Here is a 27831-nt window from a genome sequence, read left to right as displayed (position 1 = left end):
GTAAACGATTTTTGACTGCATTATAATGATTTCTTAATTCAGAATATGATCAAGATTGCGTAGGTGGATGTGTTCGGGGAATTTGCCAGGTAATAGTAACATTTAAAGCCCCTTAAATGAACGAAATGACTCGAAAAAAGATTTGTTCATTTTGATGAACAAGATCGAACGAGAGTCAATAGACACTGGTTCATCAGGCAGTAATGCGGTACGTTCAGTTCACGTTCGCCCAAAATATGAACGAGTTCATGAACTATCGTTTAATGTACGCGTTCAGGCACAACACTGGCGGGAGTATTAGCTTCGAGGTAAACATGGGGAATGGCTGCTAACGTTACTTTGCAAAAAACAAATGACTGAGATCATCATGAACTCGGCTATTGTTGTATATTGATTGCATAACGCTTATACACTGGCCGGGAAGCCGGTCGCGGCCAGGTCGGGTTCATTCACAACTTGCGCCATGATGTCATTTTGGAATGATATGCTAAAGCGTTACCTGCGGTGTCAACCCCCCTCCTTCCTGCAACCAATCAACGCGCCCCTCATTTGCATTATTAAAATGACCGTCCACGACAGCCAAAATATCGCATCAGATCTCGCGAGACAATAATGCCTTCAGAAATAAGGGTCTGAGGAGCTCTGTGGGGTTTTTTTTTTCCACTTTTCTTTTTTAGAAGGGCCTGAAAGACTATAATACAGCAGTAGGTATCCAAGGTAATACTAGGTTATGACTCCTTTAAAGGGATAGTTCGGCCAAAAATTATATTAAACCCATGATTTACTCATCGTCAAGCCGTTCGAGATGCATATGTCAATCATTTTTCAGACGAACACATTTTCAGTTATTTAGTCTTAGATCTTTCAGTGGTTATAATGTGAAGTTATGGGGTCCACTCCTTCAAGTCCCAAAATGTGCATGCATCCTTCACAAAAGTAATCCATCCGGCTCCAGGGGGATAAACGAAGGCCTTCTGAGGGTAATCCGTGCGGTTTTGTCGTAAAAATATACATATTTAAAACTTTAAAACTCGACGCGCGTTCACGGGAGATGGATGCCGGTGTATGACGTAGGACGTAAATCAAACGCTACGTCCTACGTCATACGCCAGCATCCATCTGCCGTGAACGCGCGTCGACCGTTGCCGGAAGCCAGATATTTTCATTTATAAAGTTTTAAATATGTATATTCAAAACTTCAGTATAGAGCCATCACTGTTATGTGCTGAAGGGAGTCACTCCAAAAAATTTACATACCGGTAGTTCTTTGGTCACTCAGTTAATATTGAAGAAAGCCTTGACGGTAGTCAGTGGAGGGACAGTGAGGTCTAAGTATCACAGTGATGGCTCTATACAAGCAAAACTTGAGGGAAAACTAGAAGCTTTTCCCTCATCTTCATCCCCCTTATCGCACAAAGTCATGGATTCATCAGCCATGTTTACGTCCGTCTTGTTATTGTTCTTTTGCGCATACGGGTCAGTTCGGGACCATGATCAGTTCACACTCAAATCTGATACTGGCAACATTTAAAAAACTAATGTGTACAGCCAAGCAAAAAAAAAAAAAAAAAAAAAAAAACTAATCTAATCTGAGTAATAAATAAGAATTGAGCACTAAGGCTTCCTGTGTGAACGTAGCCTTAAAGTGACAAAAAAAAAGTCCAAAAACAGAAACTTTCAAACAAATTTTCTAGTTCTATATTGCTAGTCTTGAAAAAAAAGGTTGTAGCCTAATGGCTAGCACATTTTTCAGATATGTTGAGCCTTGGGGATCACGCAGGAAACATGGGTGAATGCAGCCAAAAATATTTGTCTCTTCCGGTCTCCTATTTATTTCAAGTCTAAAAACAGAAAAACTCAGCTTTTCTATTAAACTGCTCATGTTGAGCCTAGGTGCTCACACAGAAAATACTGGTTTGAATCCAGTCTTTGTTGTGTTCCAATTCAAATCTGCCTCTCATGACAAATAACGAATCCATTTTGTAAATCACAAAAAGTGAAAAAGTTTGAAATCATTTTTTCATACGGTTGTCATAAACACTGCCGTTTTGAGGTTGACATGGAAACAACAAGGAAATCATTCTCAACTGACACAAAGATGCTTACCAGAAAAACCTGTGACACACTCAAAAAAATAAAAGCCCTTCCGACAGAGCGATAAGTAAACACTTACAAACACAGAGACAACACAAGACCTAATCCTGCACCTAATTCCCTCTTATCCCAGACTCCTGCTCGAACAGCGACGCTAGAACGGAAGAAACTGCGAAGGGAGCACGGGATAAAATCTATCCACTCCACCTGCCTGCCGCGGGCCCCGCTGGCAATTACCTGAGCTCTGGCCTGGCTTGAGCTCAGAGAGCGCGGGAGTCTTAATGGCTTTGCATGCAGGAAGATGTCAGGCCTGAGATTACAATTACTGATAGGACTTTGCTACCAGAACGGCTCTCTTCTCTCTCTCCCGCCGCACCGGATTACTCACACTGAGCTTCTCTGATAAACTACACAGCAAGGGAAGATGAAAAGTAGGTAAATAAATAAACGAAGGAATGAATTGTTCACAAGGTGCGGCGTGTGCTTATTGTTATCTTGGATTTGGAGGGAAATGTTGATGTCTGTGATGAGGTATGTTATGAGGCCGGAGTTTGTACACACATAATTTCAGCATACACACATACATATATATATATATATATATATATATATATATATATATATATATATATGGTATGTAAATAAATATATAGTAATATATATATATATATATATATATATATATATATATATATATATATATATATTTATATTATATTATATTATATTATATTATATTATATATATATATATATATATATATATATAGTAAATATAAATATAGTAAATATATATATATATATATATATATATATATATATATATATATATATATATATTTATATTAATAATATACTATATTACTTAATATATACTATATATAATATATAATATATATATATATATATATATATATATATATAGATAGATAGATAGATATTAGTAAATATATATATTTTAATATAGTAGATAGATAGAAAATATATATTAATATAGTAAAATATAAAAAAATAAAAATAAAAAAATATATAAATATAAGTATTAGTATTTGAACACCCTGCTATTTTGCAAGTTCTCCCACTTGGAAATCATGGAGGGGTCTGAAATTGTCATCGTAGGTGCATGTCCACTGTGAGAGACATAATCTAAAAAAAAAAATCCAGAAATCACAATATATGATTTTTTTAACTATTTATTTGTATGATACATCTGCAAATAAGTATTTGAACACCTGTCTATCAGCTAGAATTCTGACCCTCAAAGACCTGTTAGTCTGCCTTTAAAATGTCCACCTCCACTCCATTTATTATCCTAAATTAGATGCACCTGTTTGAGGTCGTTAGCTGCATAAAGACACCTGTCCACCCCATACAATCAGTAAGAATCCAACTACTAACATGGCCAAGACCAAAGAGCTGTCCAAAGACACTAGAGACAAAATTGTACACCTCCACAAGGCTGGAAAGGGCTACGGGGAAATTGCCAAGCAGCTTGGTGAAAAAAGGTCCACTGTTGGAGCAATCATTAGAAAATGGAAGAAGCTAAACATGACTGTCAATCTCCCTCAGACTGGGGTTCCATGCAAGATCTCACCTCGTGGGGTCTCAATGATCCTAAGAAAGGTGAGAAATCAGCCCAGAACTACACGGGAGGAGCTGATCAATGACCTGAAAAGAGCTGGGACCACCGTTTCCAAGGTTACTGTTGGTAATACACTAAGACGTCATGGTTTGAAATCATGCATGGCATGGAAGGTTCCCCTGCTTAAACCAGCACATGTCAAGGCCCGTCTTAAGTTTGCCAATGACCATTTGGATTATCCAGAGGAGTCATGGGAGAAAGTCATGTGGTCAGATGAGACCAAAATAGAACTTTTTGGTCATAATTCCACTAAACGTGTTTGGAGGAAGAAGAATGACGAGTACCATCCCAAGAACACCATCCCTACTGTGAAGCATGGGGGTGGTAGCATCATGCTTTGGGGGTGTTTTTCTGCACATGGGACAGGGCGACTGCACTGTATTAAGGAGAGGATGAGCGGGGCCATGTATTGCGAGATTTTGGGGAACAACCTCCTTCCCTCAGTTAGAGCATTGAAGATGGGTCGAGGCTGGGTCTTCCAACATGACAATGACCCGAAGCACACAGCCAGGATAACCAAGGAGTGGCTCTGTAAGAAGCATATCAAGGTTCTGGCGTGGCCTAGCCAGTCTCCAGACCTAAACCCAATAGAGAATCTTTGGAGGGAGCTCAAACTCCGTGTTTCTCAGCGACAGCCCAGAAACCTGACTGATCTAGAGAAGATCTGTGTGGAGGAGTGGGCCAAAATCCCTCCTGCAGTGTGTGCAAACCTGGTGAAAAACTACAGGAAACGTTTGACCTCTGTAATTGCAAACAAAGGCTACTGTACCAAATATTAACATTGATTTTCTCAGGTGTTCAAATACTTATTTGCAGCTGTATCATACAAATAAATAGTTAAAAAATCATACATTGTGATTTCTGGATTTTTTTTTTTAGATTATGTCTCTCACAGTGGACATGCACCTACGATGAGAATTTCAGACCCCTCCATGATTTCTAAGTGGGAGAACTTGCAAAATAGCAGGGTGTTCAAATACTTATTTTCCTCACTGTATATATTTCCAAAATAATAATTTACAATATAATACCATATTTTCCGGACTCGAAGTCCCATTTTTTTATCATCTGAAATGTGCTGCGACATACTATATAATGCTATTAATGTCAAACACATAAAATAGAGGACGCATACACACACACACACACAAATACAGGCGAAAATCAAATCAGTTCTAGCATTGCTAATCTCATATCACAGCCTCATCATCATAACACTAAAATGTAGTTAACAAAAGAAACGGAAAAGTTACACTGTTTAGTTTCAATTTAATGTAAACATTATGCGAAGGAAAACTAAAATCGTGCAGCAGAACATACATTTTGGTGAGAAACTGGTGAGAGACTGGCAAAAATGTGAAACGGTGCTCAATGAAATGAGGACCAAACCAGCTAATTGTGGATGCAAAGCCCGTTGGCCTGAGCTGGAGGAGAAAGTTCACAGATGGGTTCTTAAACAGTGCGCTGCTGGCAGAGGTCTACATTCACAGACACTTCACTATACACATGTTTGGAACACATGCACTTACTACCAGATCGTGGCTCTCATGCTGTTAATTTTCATTTCAGAGATAAATATGACTCTATACTACACACACATACATAATGAAGCTACTCATGTTAATAGTCTCATGTCCACCAAATCAATCAACACCTGTCAGCTCTAAATCGGCCCTGCTTCCATTAGAACTACACCATGTTTTCTCATTTTAGGAGACAAAAACATTGACTGCTATTCCAAATTTAAATACTGTAATGGTGCACCTGAAACACACATTATACAATAGCAATTAGCATTGAAGACCTTTTGGGCGTTGTATTGAGATTTGGCAGAAATGAAGACAAAGGCATTGTGTTGAAGAGTTATTCCGCCATCTAGTGTCTAACAACTGAATTTACACCATTTTACTATATGCACTGCACTATCTTCAAAGAAAAGTAACCACAATGTAAAGATGCCAAGAAAGTACTAGGGTAACACCAAAACACTGGTCAGGAGAATGTATAAATGTATAGATTATGGTCTTATCATTCCATAAAGGGACTGAATCAAATCACTGCTCAACCTGATAATAGTGAGCAACAGGAAGTGAGCTCCCACAGCCTCCCATTCACACGCAAGTGTGAAGCTTTGTGCAATGATGTCATACCATCGTAGGTACACTCAAAAACCAGATTTAAAAAACATCTGACGCAAAATCAGATACGAGAGGTTGGAAAAGCATCAGAGTCCTTATCACAAAGAGATAAGCCTGGCATAGAAGCACTCCGATTATTTTAGCATCTCTCATGCATAAGTAACAACTGAGCTAGAGGAGCAGGCGGGCAGCTCGGCGGCGAGTGTGAAGCGGTGTTAATGAGACCAGCTTTTTAATGGAACTGTGGAAAGAGAGTGCCAAATGCAAATGCAACTTATCACCTCTCCCCGCCAACAGGCCAGGGAAAGGCATTAATGCGTTTAAGAGCAGAGAAATTACCCACAATCCTCCCCACTCTCTCTCCCTTTAACCACCTCTCTCTACGTTATTTTTTGATTAATCTTGTAAAGGCTTGTCATGTACAAGAGCTCATAGAGGGCATCTGCACAGACCCTGGCAGATGGATGGAGGAAGTCAGGCAAGGGATGAACAGACAGTGAATAGTGCATTTCACAGAAAGAGTGTTACTGTAGTCTGAGTGAGAGTGCAGGGGTGGAGGTGACAATTTACTGCATTTTAATACATTTGTGCACTACAACAGCACTACAAGCGGCAGCTTATAGGTCTATTTTACAAAGTTAAAACGAAATCAAAACATCACATACGCAAAGATATTCACAATATGAGCGGGAAATAAGCGTAAAAATATAAAAAAGTCAGTCAAAAGTAAGGCTGGAACTAATTTTCTTTTTTTTTCTTCAATTGATTAATCTAGATAATTTTTTTTTGATTAATCGAATAATATAACAATTATGCAAATCATTGGGGATGAACAAACAGCGCGACGAATAGACGCATTCCACTCAAAACGACTAATTAACATAATTGCCGTAATCGATTACGCAAATGTGTTGTTCCAACCCTCCTAAACAAACTTAAAGTTAATCACACAGAGCAAAAAATAAATAAATCTGTTAAGAGAGTTCAACGTATCACAAACTCAAACATTCACATTGAGAGCAAAAATCAGAAATCAGCTAAACGAAAACACTCAAAACATACGCAAAGGCATTCACACCGAGAACAAAACGAAATCAGAGTAATGAAAAGGCAAAACAATGAGGCAAATCCAAAGCTATTCTTACACGAAGTGAAAAAAAAATTCGGAAAAATGTAAACCAATGGTAATATGTATTAAAAACGGAGAAGTATTCATATCAGTGAGATGAAAAAAGCAACAACAACAAAAAAAAACCCACATGAACAGGCAAAACGTATTACAAATGCAAAGCTATTCAAGCTAAATAAATGCTGAGATGAATATGAACAAATTTAGGATTAAAAAAACCCTCACTCATTGAATTTATCATCATCAATGTGAATGATTCCATTGGAATATTACGATATAAATCTTGTGAGAGCAAGTTTTATCTTATCTAAACTCAAAGCTATTATCATAAAGAGCATAACAAGCCAGCCATAGGGAACAGGTTTATAGGAATACGATACAGTGTTTACATTTTTAAGCCAATGTCGAATGTAAATGTCTACACTGGGTAAATAGTGCTCATTTTTAACTGTTCATTGCCTGGGACTATTACACTGTGACTCTTTGTTAACTAAACCGCTTCAAATTTGTACACTACACAGGCTCCAATAAGCCAGAACAACAGCTGCAACTTTACCAGTAACTCGCATGAAAAATCCCATTGAAATGCCTGGTGATCAATCATATCCTACAACAACTGACCATCACTCCATTCAACCTTCCAATAGACACCAAATCATAGTGCATTTATGCGGTCACACACTTCTAATATTAATTACGATAACACTTTCATTTCAATATTTTAACATCCTTTTGCAAGAAACCGAAAACAAAAGGATCAATTCCTCTTCTGATGGCTGAGCTGATATCCAACCATGACTCATGTCGTGTTTAACAAGAGAGGTCTCCAGCGATCAGGACATTATTGATAATCATGAATATTTAGAGGCGCAGACCTTGATGTTGCGCTCTGAAACGCACCAGCAGAACAGAGGAGTCGCCATGTCAGAGCTTCATTCTGATTAATGATAAGACTTCCCATTACATCTACATCACACAGAGCCACTGCACGCGGCTTGGTTCTCAACTGATGGGTCGCAGGTTTGTTCTTTTAGGGCTATAAACCCGCAGAGAATAGAAACAGTGCTTAATGGAAATAAAATGCCACTAACCGTAAAATAGTACATTAGTAGAAAAGGCTTTTCAGCTTTCACATGGCAGGAGAAAACCTGAAATATCTTTTGTTCCTGAATATTTGTTTGTTAAATAAAATCCAGTCAAACTCTACTCATCTGTCACATAGTCATAATATTTGTCCAAGAGTTTGTCCAATGCGTTAAGCTGGTAAAGCACACTACAGCTGTTGTTTATGTGAATGGAGCGGTACTGTACGTTCTAATGAGTAATATTAAAGCCTAGTTACCTTTAAAAATAATTCTCAACCTTGTGTCTTTTCGAACTTGTATGATTTCCTTTTCTCCTTTGAAACACTAGATATACATTGAGAGTGAATGGTTACCAGCAAGATTTTTAAACTGATAACTTACATGTTGGTCTGTTCATTACACAAAGCTACAGTGAGCTATTGTCAAGTCCTCTGAAGCCATATGAAGTACTTTTGTGGCTTTATTGTCCTTTTGGAGCTTGACAGTCCTTGGTCACCATCCAGTTTCATTGTATAGAAGAGGCAGCTTGGGCATTCTGCTAAACGTGTCCAAGGTGTTCTACGGTCATAAATGTTTGGAACAACATGGATAAGTAAATAAAGAAAGAATTGAATCAATCTTTTAGATAATTGTTCAGATGTTGCTCTTCATGTCCAATCAGTATTGTTAGTGTTAACTAAAACAAAACAAAAAAATAACTGAAATAAAATATAAATATTAGATGAAATATTTATATGTATATTATGATGTTATGATGAACTATATGCCTTTCTCCACTGACGTTCTAAGTTTTCACAGGAAAAAACATCCCAGATGAGATTTAAGGGATTAAATCGTTGACTACAGGGGGACTTTAAACTTAAGATAACTGTTAAACTTGTTCAAGTTAAACTTGTTCAAGTTAAACTTGAAAATTAGTCAAACTAAAACAAATTAAAGCTAAACAATGTACAAAATTTAAAATGGCAAAAGCACAAAGAATTACTTAAACTTAAAATTGAAAAGAAAATATAACAATAAAAATTATTTTTAAATATTACCTATATTAGTACATACAGTGCTGGTCAGAATGATTTGCCCCCTTGGTAAATATGATCAAAGTTGGCTGTAAAAAAATAAATCTGTATTGTTAATCCTTTTGATATAAAAAAAAAAAAAAAAGCAAAAATCGAACCTTTCATTGAAGTAAAAGAATTGAAAGTGTGTGTGTGGGGGTGTGGGATCACATTACGAAATAAATGTTTTTTCTCCAAAACACTTTGGGAACAATTACTTGCCCCCTTCTATTAAATACTTTTTGCGCGCACACACAAAAAAGAGCTTTTTGGCAGCAAACACTTAATATGGGTTTGGTTCATACAGGGATAAAAAAGTATTTCATGTGTAAAATGAAATACTCTGCTGTATCTTTAATGCTGTGGGCCTAATTTTCTGCCAGAGGTCCTGGACATCTCGTTCAGATACATGGCATCATGGATTCCATCAAATACTAACAGATAAAAAAATCAAAACCTGACAACCTCTGCTAGATATCTTATAATGGGCCATGTTTGGATCTTTCAACAGGACAGTGAACCAAAAACAAAAACAAACATCAAACATTAGATTTTTGCATTTTTTAAAAAAAAAAAATATCAAAAGGATAAACTGCAGATTTATTTTTTACAGCCATATTTGATAATATTTACCAAGGGGGCAAATAATTCTGACCAGCACTGTAGATAATAATAAAACAAATAGCAGTGTCATGAAGCAAAACCCATTTAGAACCACTGGTTTAAAAAAGAACAGATCCATACTGAACTCCACACAAACATCAGAATCTCAGCTGAGGGTTGTGGTGACATCTGGGCATGTTCACACATCTGCTAATAAGACACTGAGGTTCAGAGAGAGAGAGATGTTCAGGGATGAATAGGAGGATTGAGCTATAATTACCTTCACAACCTACATCCACACACACACACACACACACACACACACACACGTCGTCTACTCTTCAAAGCTTGAGCCCAGGGGAAGCTTTTCTATTAAGTGTCCAGAACATGTCAGAGCTCAGATAAGACAGACCAACAAGACACGTACCACAGGATCCTCGGGTATGGGCTGACATGTATAACATCACACACAGTTTTTCAGTCCAATGTCTGCAAGAACACGACACGTGCGAAGCGTAACTCTTATAGACTTGATAAGGTGGCCCCTCCAGGGGCCTAAGAATGAGGGACACAATCCCTAAAGGACCTGAATAAGTGGATGAGAATAAGAGGAAGACGGGACAAAGGAAACAAACTGAGTGGAATTCAAAGAAGCCAATTTCACCCGTGTCAAGAGAGCAGCGGCGTGTTTCTCAGACCAGGACTTGACCAAGTTGAGTATTCCTCGCCTATGGGACTTTTTTTTTAAAGAAAAACTTTCAAACTGGGAAATTAAGGGAGATAAGAATACAAGTAATTAATTTTCCCCTTATTTTAAACTATATTTGTTTACTGTAGAACTGTGAACTAGTTTGGCAATTTGAATGCTGATAAATGTTTGATAAAGCTAAGAAAGCAATCAGCCCAAAAAAAAGTTACATGTTAAAATGACTGATTGTAAAAATCAAGAGTTGAGTAGCTTTTGGCATTTATATAACAGCTGCAACAGCAATTAAACAGTTAAATTAATATATTCATAGTTTTATTATATTTATTAATATAGATATATTTTATTAAAATAAAATTGCTCTTGCCACCATTTATAAAAGCAACTTGGCAAACTAAAACAGAATGTGCATCTCGCTAAATCTCGTTTTTGAATGCTAAATATATATATATATATATATATATATATATATATATATATATATATATATATATAATATCACAATACTTGAGTGATGACAAACAAATTATTAAATCATTCAAACGAACCATTTAAACTGATGCAACTAATCAAACATACAAAATCTAAAGCTGTTGCTATTTAGTTTAAATGAGCTGTTAAAACATCCAGTCAAGGAAGGATTGTGAAACTAAACTGATTACAGTCTTTAGAAATCTTAATGAATAGATAAAAGGTATATTGAAATCAATGCATATGCACAATATTGCTTAATTCTGAAAAACACTGAATATTCTATATATCACCCAGTCTTAGAATCAACCATACAGGTCAAAAGTTTGCGATTTTTAATCTTTTTTAAAGTCTCATATGCTCACCAAAGGCTGCATTTATTTGATAAAAAATATTGTGAAATATTATTACAATTTTAAATAACTGTTTTGTATAATATATTTAAAAATGTAATTTATGTGTTGTCAAAGCAGAATTTTCATCATGACTACAGTCTTCAGTGTCACATGATCCTTCAGAAATAATTCTAATGTGCTGATTTACTGCTCAAGAAATCTTTTTTTTTATTATTATCAATGTTGAAAACAGTTCTGCTGCTTAATATTTTTGTAGAAACAAAAATCTGTACTTTTTTCAGAATTTTTGTTTCAAAAGAAAAGCATCTTTTATAACATTATAAATGTCTTTTCTGGTCACTTTTGATCAATATAATGCATCCTTGCTGAATAAAAGTATTAATTTCATTCAAAAAAAATTTTTTTTTACTGATTCCAAACTTTTGAACTACTAACAATAGTTGATCAGTAAGACTACTAATATTCAAAAAGCATTATTATTTATAAAAACATGGCATTACCATGGTACATGTAAAAAAAGATATCACCATAATGCCATGTCTAAAAACCACAGAAATATGATACACAAGACAATTTTACGATAATGTTTGGTACCGAACTGCCCTGAAATTCAACTCCTTTCACTACATCGTACGATGACTGAAAGAAAAATCCGACATTCTGTACAGTATTTACATGGCCTGTCTCAGAGTGTGTTTGCATGTGCCGTTATACTTCTGTCCTGAAGTATTGTTCTGTGCTGAAGTGTTTTGTAGAAGAGTCTCACCAGCTGTTTGGCTTTCTCAGACTCCTGCCGTGTCTGTACTCGCTCTCTCTGCACCGCTCGAGTGACGTCCTGCCGCGCTGCCTCTCTCTCTTTGCGTGCGATCCGAGCCAACTCCTCTTGTATAATGGCCTGCTGCTGCTCATACCTGTGCAAGCACACACACAGCTTTATTTACATGCCTGTTGCCAAGCCATGATTCACTCACTGCAGTTCTTAAACCTACCACTGAGTTACAGTGTTTTGTCCTTTGTTCTTGTGCTATGATTCACACTTGGAGAGAATCCAGGAAAAAATTAGTCCCCTTCAAATGTACAGTCTTATCCTTTGTGGGAACTACAGTATTTAGTACTCATATTTATAAGCAATTCTTTAGACATTTACAGTCAATACATGTATATTGTCATATTAGAAACATAATAAATGAAAAATGAATACGTTGATAAATAAATCATACATTTGTTAAAATGCAAGTTGAGTGTTTTAAAATGTCAGCTTCACACATGCAACAGATTTGCATGAAGTAATTCAGGAAGGCTCTTTAGAGCTAAAATTAAAGATGTGTCATCTGGATCTGTGTTTAGCAATAACATTGCTGTATAAAATGACCTGGGCCACCTCAAAGTGAAACTGTTCTGAGAAGTTGATATATTGTTTATATATAAACATTTTTTAGTCTAAAATCCTGTCTTGGTGTGCAATGCCAAAAATTAGACAAGGGCGGGGTTTTAAAGTCCCCCTGTAGTCAATTGTATCCTTTAAAACTCATCTTTGATCCCCAAAATGACATATTTAAGCGTTTTTTTCTTAAAAAAAGATTATTCATGCCTTAAAATAGCTTGAATGTAACTCTACACCCTTGCCTCATTTATGCTGAGCTCACAATGAACGATTTTAGGCCCGATTTTTCGCTCGCCGATCACAAATGTCCGAAATCATAGGCAAATCAGTTCTCGTTCACGCGAGTGACAATCACGCAGTGTGAATGATCAAAGACGCGATCTGAGAGAATCGCAGATGAGTCGCCGACGCCCGTGAGATATTTGGCATGCTAAATATCAGGACCTGTTGGCGATTCAAAATCCTGCTGTGTGAATGTGTTCTGACTGAAGACTACATTGGCGATGACCTACAGCCAATGAGAAAGCAAGATACAGGGCAGCGGGATGTTTAGGGAGGAGTTATAAAGTAGAATATCAGTATTTTAATAGATATATACAATTATATCAAACAGAAACAACGCACAAACATTTGCTTGAACAGCAGCACATTGCAAAATTATTTATTTACCCCCAACTCTCTTTGTAGAATACACAACTCTTGCTCCCCATGTCTCCCCAACCATTTCCTCCTGCATTATCTGTTTTTCTTTTTCGCTGCAAATCAGCGCACAGACAATTTGGATCGCAAGCTTCTTGCAGGCTATCATTTTTAATAACAATTTCAGTGTCGCGCAAGAACTCCGGTCTTACACACTCAGCAATGGTGTTGACTGATGAATTTGCACATGGTTTGTTGTCTTAAAGCATATTAAAACCACATAGGCATATAAACAACATTAAAAACTTGATTGATGCCAAACTTTTTCATGCCACAGACAGACAACCAAATATGATCCTCATAAAATTTAAAAGCCAGCAATATATTTTCATGTAAAAAGACTAGACTAGTTTAGTCAAGTTTTAACAGATTAGTGCCCGATTTCACAGGCAAGGCTCAAACCTAGTCTCAGACTAAAATGCATGTTTGAGCTGTTTTAACTGAAAGCAACTTGCACTGACATATCTTAAAATATGTCACTGCCATTGTTTTGTCTCCAGATGCACACCAGTAATGGTGATTTAAGGCACATTTATAACAGCTACTTAATTTTCTAAATTAAACAGCTTTCAAATTTAACTAAGGCCTAATCCTGGCTTATTCTAAGCCCTGTGTGTGAAACCAGGCCTAATGTTTTTTTTTTTTTTAGTTAATAACCCATTAAACTTTTTTGTTCTACTCACAAAATGAAATGAAATGGGTTTTTTAACAATAAAAAAAAAAAAACATTTTTTAACTTTGTTTATTTATTTTAGCATATTTTATTTAATTATTTTAATATAATGGTTATTTATTTATTTTAATCTTTTTATTATTTATTCATTTTTTATTCAAAGTTTTTCTCTAAACTTTTCAAAGGACACCCTAGCACTCTCTTGGGGGTCCCTGGACCACAATTTGAAAAACCCCTTAGATTACCTCTTCCTGAGCTCCTCTTTAGTATCAGGAAAAGTCGTCTTGGTCTGTGTTTTTGGAGGTTGTGGGTCAGCACCTGCAAAGTTAAAGAAAAACTCAAATAATTATCGCTAACATGCATTACAAATTGAATATCTCACTTATTGCTTCTTGTAAGCACACAGGCATATAAACTGCAAAAATGTATGAACATGGAACATATTAGGCCTATGTCATACCTAGGTTTTCTTTATTGTTGACAGGTGGTCTTGGATCAGCATTCCTCATGCGCTGTAGGACGTCTTCAGACAGCTAAGAACATAAATGTATAAAAATGACTGATGAACATACACAAGTTAAATGAAGCAATGGTGTCACTGACAACTCATAATTTAGGCTATTATCGTTCTGTTTTTTAGACAAAACATAGATCTACTTTTTGTAATTTGTCACTAATAAAGCTTAATCATTCGTTCTTGGGTATCCTTGCAGATTTGTAAACACACAAACATTAATAAAGAATAATAACTCTCAGTATTTTTCTAGTGACATTGAATGAACTCGCACATAACACACACAAACACACACTTGTTTTCGCCTACTTGCCTAATCATGCAACCACTCATTTATATCATATATGATATATTAAAGATCTATATAGTGATCGAACTCAAAAGATTTAAGTCACTTGGAAGAATGACACTTTCCAGAGCAAGCAAATCTGTGGTCAACTCTATTGTAAGAGAATTAAAAGATTACCCGCGCTTAACGTCCAGACAGTACCATACATACACCTGTCCTTAGTTTCATTTACACTTCTGCACACCTGAGGACACACTAGGTCAGTGAGGTATCAGTCCAACACAACTTCCAAATCAGGAAAGTTTATCGGTTTCAGACGCGGTTGTCTTTAGCCAGAGCTGACAATCATATGCGGACTGCAGATATTCATGTAGGCTATCTATTCGTGAAATGACAGACATCCGAAACAACATTGTGGCCTGTTTTCCCAAACTCGTCCCGTTCATTGAAGGACGTTCGGTTAACCTTGTTGCAAATTCACGGTACAAAGTCCCGCAATACCAACCATAATCGTACATAACCAGAATGACTTAAGGTAATAAATATCTGCTGTTGGATTACCTTCACTCCACGCAGAATCCTCACCCTGTCATCCTCATCTAGGCCGAAAGAAACTCTCCTTGACGTGCTTTCTCCGGATCCCATCGCTTTATGTACAGCTTCGTTAATGGATCTTTAACAAAATATAAACAATTTTATTCTTTAACTGAAATGAACACAAATTATATAGTAAATACGCCGATATATGTTTGACAGATTCACATCTTACCGTTGGGAAGTGGCAGATTGTAATGCAGTATTCTGAAACACGATTGGCGAATGACATTGCAATGAGCCAATGGAATCTCAGGATATATCGGCGACTGGAGAAAGGGCTTCTGGGAGTTGCAGTCCATCAGACTCACTCAGTCCTTATTTACTTAAAACCCATTAGAGGGGTTTAATGCTTTAGCGAACTTATTTCACAAGTGTACTTCACAAAAAATATATAAAGTGTGAAAACAAGAAACCTACAGTTATCCATTAAACATTGAGTTAAATGATAGAAACTGTGCTCCAGTTGAATCAAATTACTTCCAAAAGTCCAGGACGGAGTGGTTTCTTGCATGAGGTTAAAAAAAAAGTTTTAAATTAGTATACTGCTTTTTTATTATCTCCAACTGTTTACAGTGACCATTTAGTGGGTAAGATTTCCCCAAAACCCTTCATAAACAATATTTGGATTAACAAAAAATAAAGTGCTTTCTCATTTGATTCTTATAGTTTTGGCAAAAAACCAATGAACTCCATGATCTAATGGGTTTGGCTAAATTATACATTTGATAGCAACTATGCATAGTCATTCATTTTTATTACAATGTAAACTACTTAAAGTCAAATTTTTTAGGCATATGAAATAAGCTTTCTAAACACCCACATAAGATGACTAATATTAAAGTTGGCTACTTATACTCGAGCTACTTGAGTTAAATTGTAAGTTAAATTGATGATTCCTGCACAATAAATTGCTCTAAATTTGACGTTGCTTCAGATAAAAAGTGTGCAATGAGATAATAATAGCCTCTTACATTTAACACCCCTAACATAATATTCATGGCACTCAGAAAAAGCATAACACGAAACATAATTCAGAGACAATGTTTTCTTTCAGGTATTGATTTATCCTCAAATGCCATCATACTCCTCACACAAGGCATCTTAAGCAAGTACTGTACATATAATAACATTCCCTGTTTAACAGACAAATCACAAGAAGAAATGTTTCTATGAAGCAAAAGACAGACGTAAATGATAGAAAGCTGCTCGCTGCTCACTTTAACTTTTGACAATGTGAACAGTAAGTGCACAGTAATCAATAACTTCCTTGAATATAATTATAGCGCAAATATGAATTGTAAGACAGGATATTGAAAGAGGTGTGTCCGTTATCCAGAACCGATTTTCATTAAGAATTTCCTAAAACTCCCACCTTCAATGTGGCACTGATGCAGAATAATCCCAGTACTAACTGTAATGACCATGCATGTTCCCTTTAATTCAACAGCAGAATTATAATACAATGCCTCAGGTAATTACAGTGCCATCAAGGCATTTCGGTCTAATGGCTAAATGTCTGTCACAACATCATGCATTTAATTAAAGATGTCAAAGACCCCTTTGTAGGAAAATGATTTGTGAATAATTTAAATTAAGATTATTAAACATGACACCATCATCGCCGGTAGGCAGACAGCGCCACAGTAGGACTGTCCCAGAGAAAGTAAAGTGAGGCAGGGGCATGACAGGGATGAAACCATGTGACAGCTTCAGTGGACAATGTTTGTGAATAGGGTACAGAAAATGGAGGTCTTGTGAACCATTATGATTGGCTGGGATTGCAAGGAGGCGTGTTTAAGAGTCATTAACTGACATGTTCTCCACTTTGTTCTCTATATCAGCGTCACCACCCTGTTTCTTCTTCTTCCCTCCTTCCTGCTGTTTCTTCTGCTTCTTGGTTGCCTCCAGTTCAATAGGGGCTGGCTTCACAAACTTGATCATTTCTGTTAAATCTGTGTAAAGAAACCATAATATTGAGATTGATTGGAGACAAAATTGATGACTACTACTTATCAGAGGAAACGTAACCTACACACATTGAACAGCTATCTAAAAGGTCCACTTATAGCTCACATATCCGGTTCTTTTGATTGAAAAACAGAAAACAATAGTGCAATAGTGTTCTCTTTCGCCTCTTCTAGCGCTTTTCAAATTATAATCTAATAATACCCAGTGATCTTCTAATATTATTTTTGCTTGAAATACCCATCCCTAGCAGCCATATTGCGCCAGAACACCCACCACACACCAGCTTAGTGGTGGAGAGGAGACAGTGATGAAGCCAATCAGTATATGGGGATGATAAGGAGGCCATGATGGACAGAGGCCAAGGGGCAAATTTGGCCAGGACGGGATTTTTAATTTTTAATGACCACAGAGAGGACATCGGTTTAACATCTCATCCGAAGGACGGTTATACGGCTGATTTCCACCCTAATCTTTAACGACTAGGTTATGGCATCCCAAAACAAGTTATTTTCATGCATGTAGAATAGGATTGAGCTAAACTTTTCTATAACCCATCCAGGTAAACAGATCCATACTCAGCGTTGCTCACCTGGAGGCATAAATGCCTTGAGAGGTTCTGGAACAATAATGCCTTCCTCTGTCTGGAAGTTCTCCAGGATAGCACACATAACGCGAGTGGTCGCGCACATGGTGGCATTTAGCATGTGCACAAACTCAGCCTTTAAGAAAACAGACACAATCACAATGGTCAATCAAACCAACCTCAAATGGTAATAACAGATAACCCAGCATCCTTCTTCAGAACAGTGGAGTAGAACTGTACCTTGTCCATCATTTTCTTAGTCTGACCGTAGCGAATACGCAAGCGGCGAGCCTGGTAATCTGTGCAGTTTGAGCATGACACAAGCTCTCTAAAAGCCTGGGAGCCTGGGAACCAAGCCTCTAAATCCAGCTTTTTACTAGCAGCGTGGTTCAAAGCACCTGTGAAACAAAAGCAAACAATTAATTTGAAGCTTTTTTTTTTAAAAGCGATTTATTAGTTCCATTGGAGCTCTCAATGGAAAAACTGGACAATGTGAACTAACCCGACACAATGTTGACGATGCGGTAGGGGATTCCTAATGACTGATAAAATTCTTCAGCTGTTCCAATCATCTCATCAAACATCTCCCAGGACTTGCCGTCATGAGGAGAGGCGTACACAAACTGCTCGATCTGGAAAGCAATGGAAAGAGTTTGTATTCAGAGAGGTTGTGATTTCATATTTGAACAATTTTAATATTAAATAGGATTCTTCTAAATAATACCAGAAATTTCTTCAAGATCTTTACTTACTGCAAAATTTGATAGAGGTCTATTTCTTGTTATGAAATAATACAGTCATCTACAATTAATATTCCACTGTTCTCACATTATTTTCATGATAGAATTGCTCGGACCTTCTCAAACTGATGGACCCTGAAGATCCCGCGCGTGTCTCTGCCGTGAGAGCCCACTTCCTGTCTGAAGCAGGTGGAGAAGCCGGCATAGCGGATGGGGAGATCCTCTGGCTTCAGCCATTCATCTCTCAGGAAAGCTGCTATTGGCTGCTCCGATGTGGCAATCAAATACTTTTCGTCTACTGAACTGTCGTCAGACTTCTCGCTCCCCTTCCCAATCACCTAAACAAACACATTACATTAAATGCTTTGTTTTTGTAGATCAAGTTTTGTTAGTTGTATTAAGTGGTTCTAGCATGATGATGTCAACTTTTGTGCAACTACTAATGTATATATACTCATATATATATATATATATATATATATATATATATATATACAATAGATATAAGACAAACCTTATAGAGCTCCTCATCAAACTGGCTGAGCTGAGCGACCTCCTGCATAACTTCTTTCCTCATGAAGAAGGGTGTGTACAGTAGGTTGTAGTTCTTGCTGTACAGGATCCGCAGTGCATAATTAATTAAAGCCTGCTCCAAGAAAACTAAAGGCCCCTGAAATATAAATAATACAACATGTAATTTAAAAATGGGTGGCAAGTGCTTTTTGGCTTGTTTATTTTGAAGAACTGACATGAGAACAGGGGTAAATATTGTGCAACAAGGCAAAATGGTTACCACATGCTCAGTATTGAAATGTTCAGACGTGGTTTACACAAAAACAATGCCGTTGTCCTTCAGTTCCCTTCCTTGCACAACCCACAAAAAAAATATTTTTAGGTTAAAGGGCAACAAACCTTTAGGAAGTATCCTCTGCTTCCAGCCACGATGGCTCCTTTTTCCCCTTCGTATCCATCCACCATGACAACCAGGTCCACGTGAGAGTACTTCTTCTGCACTGTGCAGTCACCCCAGGTGCGTTCCACCTTATTATCAGCATCCTGAGAGAGAGAAACAACGTTTTACCTTAGTCTCCAGTTGAGTTGAATAAGTTAAGCAACAACATATGCTAAATTATACACTGACTGGCCAATAAAAAAAGTCACCACCTGGATTTAACCAAGCAAATAGGAAAGAGCCTAATTACTGCAGTGATCAATTTGCTTCAGCTGGCAACAAGTTATTTAACCCTAACTGATGCAGTGAGCAGCTTCTCATTTAAAATAAAAAATAAAATCAAGCATAAAGCAAAGAAAAAAACTATGGAGATTTCTGTAACTACTAAAATTGGGTTAAGAACTGCCCAGCACATTATTAGAACCTGGGAGGACAGTGGTGAACCATCACCTTCGAGGAAGAAATGTGGTTGGACATGTTTTTTAAATGATCATTATCAGAGATCACTTAAACGTTAGATGAAATCAAATCAGTAGAAGACACTGTCATGTTTAATAGTGAAACTAAGAGCATTTAAACACACACAATGCAAAGAAAACTTAAGGGATTGGGAGTAAACAGCTGTGTAGCCTTAAGAAAACCACTTATCAGTGAGGCTAATTGGGGAAAAAGGCTTCAATTAGCTAGGGAGCATAAAGATTGGAATCTTGTGCAATGGAAAAAGGTAATGTGGTCCGATGAGTCCAGATGTACTCGTTATGATACGGGGTTGCTTCAGTTGGTCAGGTCTAGGTTCAGCAACGTTATGTGCCCATATAGCCAAAAATAAACGTTATGTGCCCATATATAAAAATATAGCCAGCTGATTATATGAACATACTGAATGACCAGGTTTTTCCATCAATGGATTTTTTGAATATGCATGGGCATATTCCAAGATGACCATGCCAGGATTCATCGGGATCAAATTGTGAAAGAGTGGTTCAGGGAGCATGAGACACACATTCACACATGAATTGGCCACTAGAGTCCAGACCTTAACCCCACTGAGAATCTTTTGGATATGCTGGAGAAGATATAACGCTGCGAAGCAACAAGATCTAGGCGAGAAATGAATGCAACTTTGGATGGAAATAAATGTTTTTACATTGCATGAGTTTATAGAAACGATGCCATGAAGAATGTGTGCAGTAATTAAAGCAAAAAGCATTCCAGCAAAATATTAAGAGTGTGTGATTTTTTTTTTTTTTTTTTTTTTTGGCCAGGCAATGTATTTGGTTTGCAGGACCTGCCTAGTGTACTGTGTATATAAAAACACCCTGAAACTCACCTCATCATTGCTGATGGGCACAGAGGGATGCAGGAGGTTTCCGATCTCTCTCAGGAACTCAAAGCGCTCCGCCTCCAGCTTTAGACGATCACTGTCTGTCTTCTGCACAGCCTCGTCCACCAGTAACCGCACCTTCTTAATCTGAGTCACCGTGAGGGGCTGCCAGAGACAGAATGGAGAATTAATGCTCACAGATGGGTTGCGGATCATTGTTTAATGGGTGTATATATATATATATATATATATATTAGGGCTGTCAAAAGATTAATCGCGATTAATCGCATCCAAAATAAAAGTTTGTTTTTAATAATATATGTGTGTGTACTGTGTATAATTAAATTTGTATATATAAATACACACACATGCATGTATATATTTAAGAAAAATGTGTTATTTATATTAAAAAAAAATATATATTTATATATAATATAAACTATATAAATATATATACAGTATATGTATGCAAATATTTCTTAAATATATACATGCATGTGTGTGTATTTATACAAAATAGTTATGCACAGTACACACACATATATTATGTAAACACAAACTTTTATTTTGGATGCGATTAATCGCGATTAAACTTTTGACAGCCCTAATATATTATAGATAGCCTAGGACTATATACTTTATTAAAATGAAACTGCATGTTTCCATTGATTGTGAAGCTAGACATTGAAAATTGCAGATCAAGCGCATGGGGCTGCATAATTTTTATTGTTATGAATTGTATCCTATTTTCCGTTATTACAGTTAACTACGCGAAGTTATATGGAACTGTAATGCGGTCAAGACCTGCCTGGAACTACTTTAGCTGTGCGTTTCCCTGAAAATAATGCACACCTTAGAACGTTCTTCAACCAATCAGATTCAAGCATTCAACAGCCCTGTAGTATATATATATATATATATATATATATATATATATATATAGTGATATATACTGTATATATATATATATATATATATTTATATATTAAGGTTGGGTACCGTTCACATTTTAGTAATTTAGGCATGTTTACCTCAATAACTGTAAAGAAAGTAATTTGTAGAAGTGTTGTTGACATTATACCAGAGCTGCCTTGTCTGCCATTGAGACTGCAGAGGCTGAAAAACACAGCGAGCGTCACGCGTGCTTCAGTGTGTGTGGTAAATGAAACCGCGAGTCATTCATACACACAGAGACACGCAGAACATGCAGGATTCGTATTTAAATAGTCTTACTCTCGCGCCCAGATGCGTTCTCAGGTACCGAAATTTGGCACCGATTATTTTAATGTGAATCGGTACTCGGTAGTACTGACGTAATTCGGTCGGTGCCATTAAAAGTACTGAGTTCGGTACCCAACCCTAATATATGTCAACACTTCAGTCAAAAAAAATCTACAAAAAATATTAAGCAGCAAAATCTGTTGCCAACACAGGAATAATTTACAATTTAAATAAAATACATTCATATAGTATACAAAATATATATTAATACATGTAAACCAATAAAACCAATTCAGTCTTGGTGAGCATAAGAGAATTCTTTCAAAAACTTGACTGATAGTGTATAATATATACACTATATAAAATATATACACTACCGTTCAAAAGTTTTCACCAAGCTCACCAAGGCTGCATTTATATGACCCAAAATACAGCAAAAACAGTAATATTGTGAAATATTTTTTTTAAAAGTTAAAATATATTCTGTTTGAATATATTTTAAAATATAATTTATTCCTGTGATCAAAGCTGAATTTTCAGCATCATTACTCCAGTCTTCAGTGTCACATCCTTCAGAAATCATTCTAATATGATGATATATCATATCATCAAAAACATACAATTCAAATAGAAAATAGTTATTTTAAATTGTAAAAAACTTATTTCACAATATTACAGTTTTTGCTGTATTTTGGATCAAATAAATGCAGCCTTGGTGAGCAGAAGAGACTGCTTTTGAAAACATGAAAAAAATCTAAAACTTTTGAACGGTAGTGTATATACACTTATTATACAATAATTATGTGAATTATACATTATTGCTCGACTCACTGATAATGTTTCTCCAGCGAGGGCTTCCAGATTCTGAGCCTCTTCTGGAAGAGTGTCATCGTCACCAACTGGCTCTTTCTTCTGCAAAAACATCATACGACCAGCAAGCAGAATATTATTATTACTCAATGATAACAGATCAAAACAAATATATGACAGCTGCTTTACGTACCTTCATCTTTTCACCGATGGCTTTGCTGCACAGATTCTTGGCCTTGTTTAGGTTATCCGCCGTGAAGCGACCTGGAGGCATAAAATAGAAATATTTCTAACATAAAATAATGTCACAAAATTATAAATTCACTCAAGTATTCCTTTCATTTTGTCAAAATATTTCTTTATTTTGATTTTGTCTGGACATGTTCTTGCCTGCTGTAAAGGGAATCATCCAAAAGCATAATAACAAGTGTTATCTAGAATGAAGCAATTCATTGATGCATTACTTGTTCCTATGTTATTTATGTTTAAAGGAATAGTTCCCATTTATTAATTCAACATCAAGCCATCCTAAGTGTATATGACTTTCTTCTTTCAGCTGAACACAATCAGAGTTTTTATTAAATAATATCCTGGCTCTTCTCAGCTTTGTAATGGCATTAAATATTGAGTTTTGAAGCTTCAAAAAGCGCATCCATCCATCATAAAATTAATCCATACTTTATTTTACGCATTTATTACCCTACTGGAGTTGTATGGATTACTTGTATGATGGATGGATGGATGCGTTTTTTGGAGCTTCAATAACTCGGTATTCAGTGTCATTACAAAGTTGGGAAGAGCCCGGATATTATTTAATATGACTGTGTTCGGCTGAAAAAAGAAAGTCATATACACCTAGATAGGCTTAAAGGTGAGTCAATTATAGGATAATTTCCATTTTTGGGTGAACTATTCCTTTAAGTCGGCATGAGACTGAAGTTTCGATAGTATTTTCTTCCTTACTGTGACGTATATACGAGTGAAACGGCTTCTCGACAAGAGAAAATGTAGAATTGATTTAGTTTTTTTATGTTCTTGATTTTGTTCATCGGGAATTGATTGAATCCTTGGATGGTTGTGGTTTGCTATTGGTCGATCTCATGTGAGTGACAGGTTGTCCCGCCCTCACGCCAGTAAACGCATCATCGGAGAAGAGAAGTCGCTGCAAGTGGGAGGGGAATTTATTTTGATTAAAGATTAGGAGAGAGCAGATTCATTTTGAAACAATGATAATGTGCACGGATAAATAATTTGTAATAAATACTGCAATAAAGAAAATAAGAATTGTCCGTTTTTATTTCATGGTGACTTTAAAGCGACCTTTAAAGTCCTTAGTCCTGATTCATATGGTGACCACACCAAACTAAAATATATTAATAGTGAGACTTTTGGATGGATTTAAAGGAATAGGGAATTAAATTGTCAAACTGTCATTCCTAATATTTTCACTTTAGTTACATAGGCAAGAACATGATGAAAGAACAGTCTGGCACACAACAGCACTGACAGTCAGCAGCTCCTCCTCTGTTAAAATTCCCTCTGACACTGAGATTGCATCAGATACAGCCGGGTGATGCTGCGACAGGTTTAACCAAAACATTCTCATACCTCTCATCCCCGAATAACACCTGATATAAACGTATATTAGGCTAAATAACAGAAACAAGTTTTATTAACTGAAGTAAACAATGTTAATCACACTATAACAGGCGGGTTAAGTATTAGCGTAAATGCTACATGCTACTCCAGTACACCGGTAATGCAGTTTCTGGACGTTCCCACGCATTTTATATTAACTTTATTATGTGTTATAGCACAGTCAGTGTTTGTTTCCTATCTTAAACTGTATTAACAGATATGTTATACGTGTCACAATCTGTTCTCATTCACAGGCTGCCATGTGTTTCGTTAGCTGTAGCGTTAGCCGATACTCACATTTCCTCCATTCTGTATCCGCCTGGACCAGTTTATCCACCAGAGACACATCCTTGAACCGTTTCCTCTGGGTTTCCCGCACGATTTCAGGATCGCCGCCTTTGTCGGTGCGAAACAGGTCTAAATCGAGCACCATGATGCCTGTGGACGCGGTGTGCAGTGCGGATGAATGAAGGAAAGGAAAATGGAAAGTATGGAGAGATATGGAGGGGAGGCGCTAGAGAGCCTGCTGCTATGCATATTCATTACTCTGCTCTGGCAAAGTACAGAATCATACTACTGAGCTAATTAATATTAATTACTTTAAATCGACGCAGTCACGCGTAAGCTAATTCATATTCATGAGCCAACCTTCGTGAATTCGGCTGCTGCGCGGTCATCGGTTTACTGCATTTATTAATTTGATATAACCTTTCTAAATCATTATTGATATTTTATTCCCAACTGGTATTTTTTCTTCTTCTTCTTGGTGGTCTAAATGTATTAAAGTTTACAGGTTACCAGCAGCAACACAGGCTACTTTTCATCGAGAGGCTTGAATTGGTAAGTCTAAACATTTCAAATGGCTTGAAAGTAACATTCCTATGGTCAGTACATGGAGTAATGTTCAGGGTGATTTGTGTAGCTATCAATGATGTTTTGGTAATTTTCCAGTTCCCATTTCTCATGCAGAATTTCCATCTCTGGTATAAAACACCTTAAACCTGTCCAAGATGGTCCAGGCCTGGAGACAAGATAAGACCAGCAAACCAGACTATGGCAAGCCGTTTTAACATTTAATCCTTAAAACCTACTAGTATCTATTTTCATGCTACTAGTACTTATTTTTTAGATACTAGTAGCCTATCTTTTCCATTAAGTACTAATACTAATTACTCATTAGCATAATATTATTATTAATTATTATTATACATAATACTCATTAGCTACTTATTCTTTAGGTAGGCTACTAGTGCCTATTTGTTAGATTATTCTTTAGGTACTAGTACCTTTTTAAAGATACTAGTACTTATTCATTAGATACTAGTTCTTTTTAGCGCAATTTTCCTACGGACAAAATTGTGATTGTTAACTCATGATTTCTGTTCTGTCTGTGCGCACCAATCTTGCACTTCTATCTACTCCTCAACCAGACCACCTAGAGACTTCGGGTTTTCGGCATTATGTTAAGGAAGGTCTAATCTCTGGAACGCACAAAAAAAATCCAGGAAAAGATTTACTATCTCTTAGTGTTGTGATCCCATGACGTCAGAAAATTGCGCTAAAACACTCACTGAGTTTTTATTACTTGTTTATTAGATACTAGTACCTATTAAAAAGACACTAGTACTTATTCATTAGATTCTAGTGCCTATTAAATTGGTACTAGTACTTATTCATTAGATACTAGCACTTATTTCAATAGTGACTAGTAACTATTATTTTGTTACTAGTAACAAATTATTTTTTTGCCATTGACTTCTATGGGGATCTGTCATTCAGATATCAACTATTCAGTTCTGACTAGTATGTATTCTGTTTGTGACTAGTACGTATTTATCAGATACTAGTAGTTATTCATTAGGTACTAGTACTTATTTTTTTTAGGTACTATTACCTATTACTAGATACTAGTATTTATTCAATAAATACTAGTACTAAGTCATTAGATACTACCTATTAGATAGATAATAGTACTTATTCATTAGCTACTACTTATTCATTAGATCAGGGGTGCCCAATCCTGCTCCTGCCGATCGACTGTCCTGCACAGTTCATCTTAAGCAACCAATTAAGGTCTTCAGGATCACTTGAAAATTAAAGGCAGGTGTGTTTGATTAGTACCTATTAATTAGATACTAGTACTTATTAATTAGCTACTAGTACTTATTTATTAGACACTAGTATATTTTTTAATTGTTACTAGTAACTATTCTTATTTTACTAGTCACAGCTGCTTTTTTACTCGTCTTATGTTATGACTAGTCAGAACGGCCACTGGAGAGTTCAATTAAAAATCGTAATAAGTACTAGTATCGAATTAATAGGTACTAGTATCTAATGAATAAGTACTAGTATCTATTGAATAAGTACTAGTATCTATTTAATAGGTACTAGTATCTAATGACTTAGTACTAGTATTTATTGAATAAATACTAGTATCTAGTAATAGGTAGTATCTAAAAAATAAGTACTAGTACCTAATGAATAACTACTAGTATCTAATAAATATGTACTAGTCACAAACAGAATACATACTAGTCAGAACTGAATAGTTGATATCTGAATGACAGATCCCCATAGAAGTCAATGGCAAAAAATAATAATTTGTTACTAGTAACAAAAGAATAGTTACTAGTCACTATTAAAATAAGTACTAGTATCTAATGAAAAAGTACTAGTATCTATTTAATAAGTAGTAGTATCTAATAATACATACTAGTAACTAATGAATAAGTACTAGTATATTTTTAATAGGTACTAGTATCTAATAAAAAAGAACTAGTATCTAATGAATAAGTACTAGTATCTTTTAAAAGGTACTAGTACCTAAAGAATAAGCACTAGTGTCTAACAAATAGGCACTAGTACCTAAAGAATAAGCACTAGTAGCTAATGAATAAGTACTAGTACTTAATGGAAAAGATACTAGTATCTAAAAAATAAGTAGTAGCATGAAAATAGAGACTAGTAGGTTTTAAGGATTACATGTTAAAACGGCTTGCCGTACTTAGACTGTTTTAAACTGTCTTTATACAACTATCAGTTTAAACTGTTCCAACTCTGCAGTTGAGCTTATAATGTTCTTGTAGAAATAATTTGATTATTGTTCCAATGGGATATTATGCTCATTTACTCTTTACTTGTATAGCTTAGTAGAAATC

The 27831-nt window shown here is 36.1% G+C and overlaps 2 protein-coding genes across 3 annotated transcripts in view; both read right to left on the bottom strand.

Annotated features, from left to right (window-relative positions):
• The window catches only part of chchd6a (coiled-coil-helix-coiled-coil-helix domain containing 6a), a 69343-nt gene extending 53639 nt beyond the window's left edge, over window positions 1-15704 (bottom strand). For both annotated transcript variants that reach the window (XM_079848668.1, XM_079848669.1), the window contains exons 1-5: window positions 15607-15704; window positions 15399-15510; window positions 14495-14567; window positions 14280-14352; window positions 12045-12189 (exon numbers count right to left, since the gene is read on the bottom strand). In XM_079848668.1, the coding sequence (XP_079704794.1) occupies window positions 12045-12189; window positions 14280-14352; window positions 14495-14567; window positions 15399-15482 (375 nt within the window). In that variant the 5' untranslated portion in view covers window positions 15483-15510; window positions 15607-15704. The remainder of the gene's footprint in view (window positions 1-12044; window positions 12190-14279; window positions 14353-14494; window positions 14568-15398; window positions 15511-15606) is intronic.
• Window positions 15705-16477: 773 nt separating this feature from the next.
• On the bottom strand, window positions 16478-25203 carry sars1 (seryl-tRNA synthetase 1). Its single transcript, XM_079849155.1, has 11 exons — window positions 24968-25203; window positions 23226-23296; window positions 23054-23134; window positions 21008-21166; window positions 19638-19781; window positions 19240-19395; window positions 18842-19063; window positions 18488-18617; window positions 18226-18383; window positions 17992-18121; window positions 16478-17386 (listed from the first exon to the last, which is right to left on the bottom strand). Exons 1-11 carry the CDS (start codon window positions 25101-25103, stop codon window positions 17229-17231), a joined length of 1545 nt encoding a protein of 514 aa, XP_079705281.1. The 5' UTR covers window positions 25104-25203; the 3' UTR covers window positions 16478-17228.
• Between the last annotated feature and the right edge of the window lie 2628 nt (window positions 25204-27831).

This window comes from Squalius cephalus (genome assembly GCF_949319135.1).
Source record: "Squalius cephalus genome assembly, chromosome: 18".
Taxonomy (NCBI): Eukaryota; Metazoa; Chordata; class Actinopteri; order Cypriniformes; family Leuciscidae; genus Squalius; species Squalius cephalus.
Note: the sequence above shows the minus strand (reverse complement) of the source record. Positions and strands in the feature narration are given on the sequence as shown.

Excerpts from the sequence above, each read along its gene's own strand:
- sars1 (XM_079849155.1), bottom strand. The coding sequence starts at position 25,103 with ATGGTGCTCGATTTAGACCTGTTTCGCACCGACAAAGGCGGCGATCCT. Across the intron at positions 23,297-24,967 it reads GGATACAGAATGGAGGAAAT|GTCGCTTCACGGCGGATAAC; the intron begins GTGAGTATCGGC and ends TTATGCCTCCAG. Across the intron at positions 23,135-23,225 it reads CCATCGGTGAAAAGATGAAG|AAGAAAGAGCCAGTTGGTGA; the intron begins GTACGTAAAGCA and ends ATGTTTTTGCAG.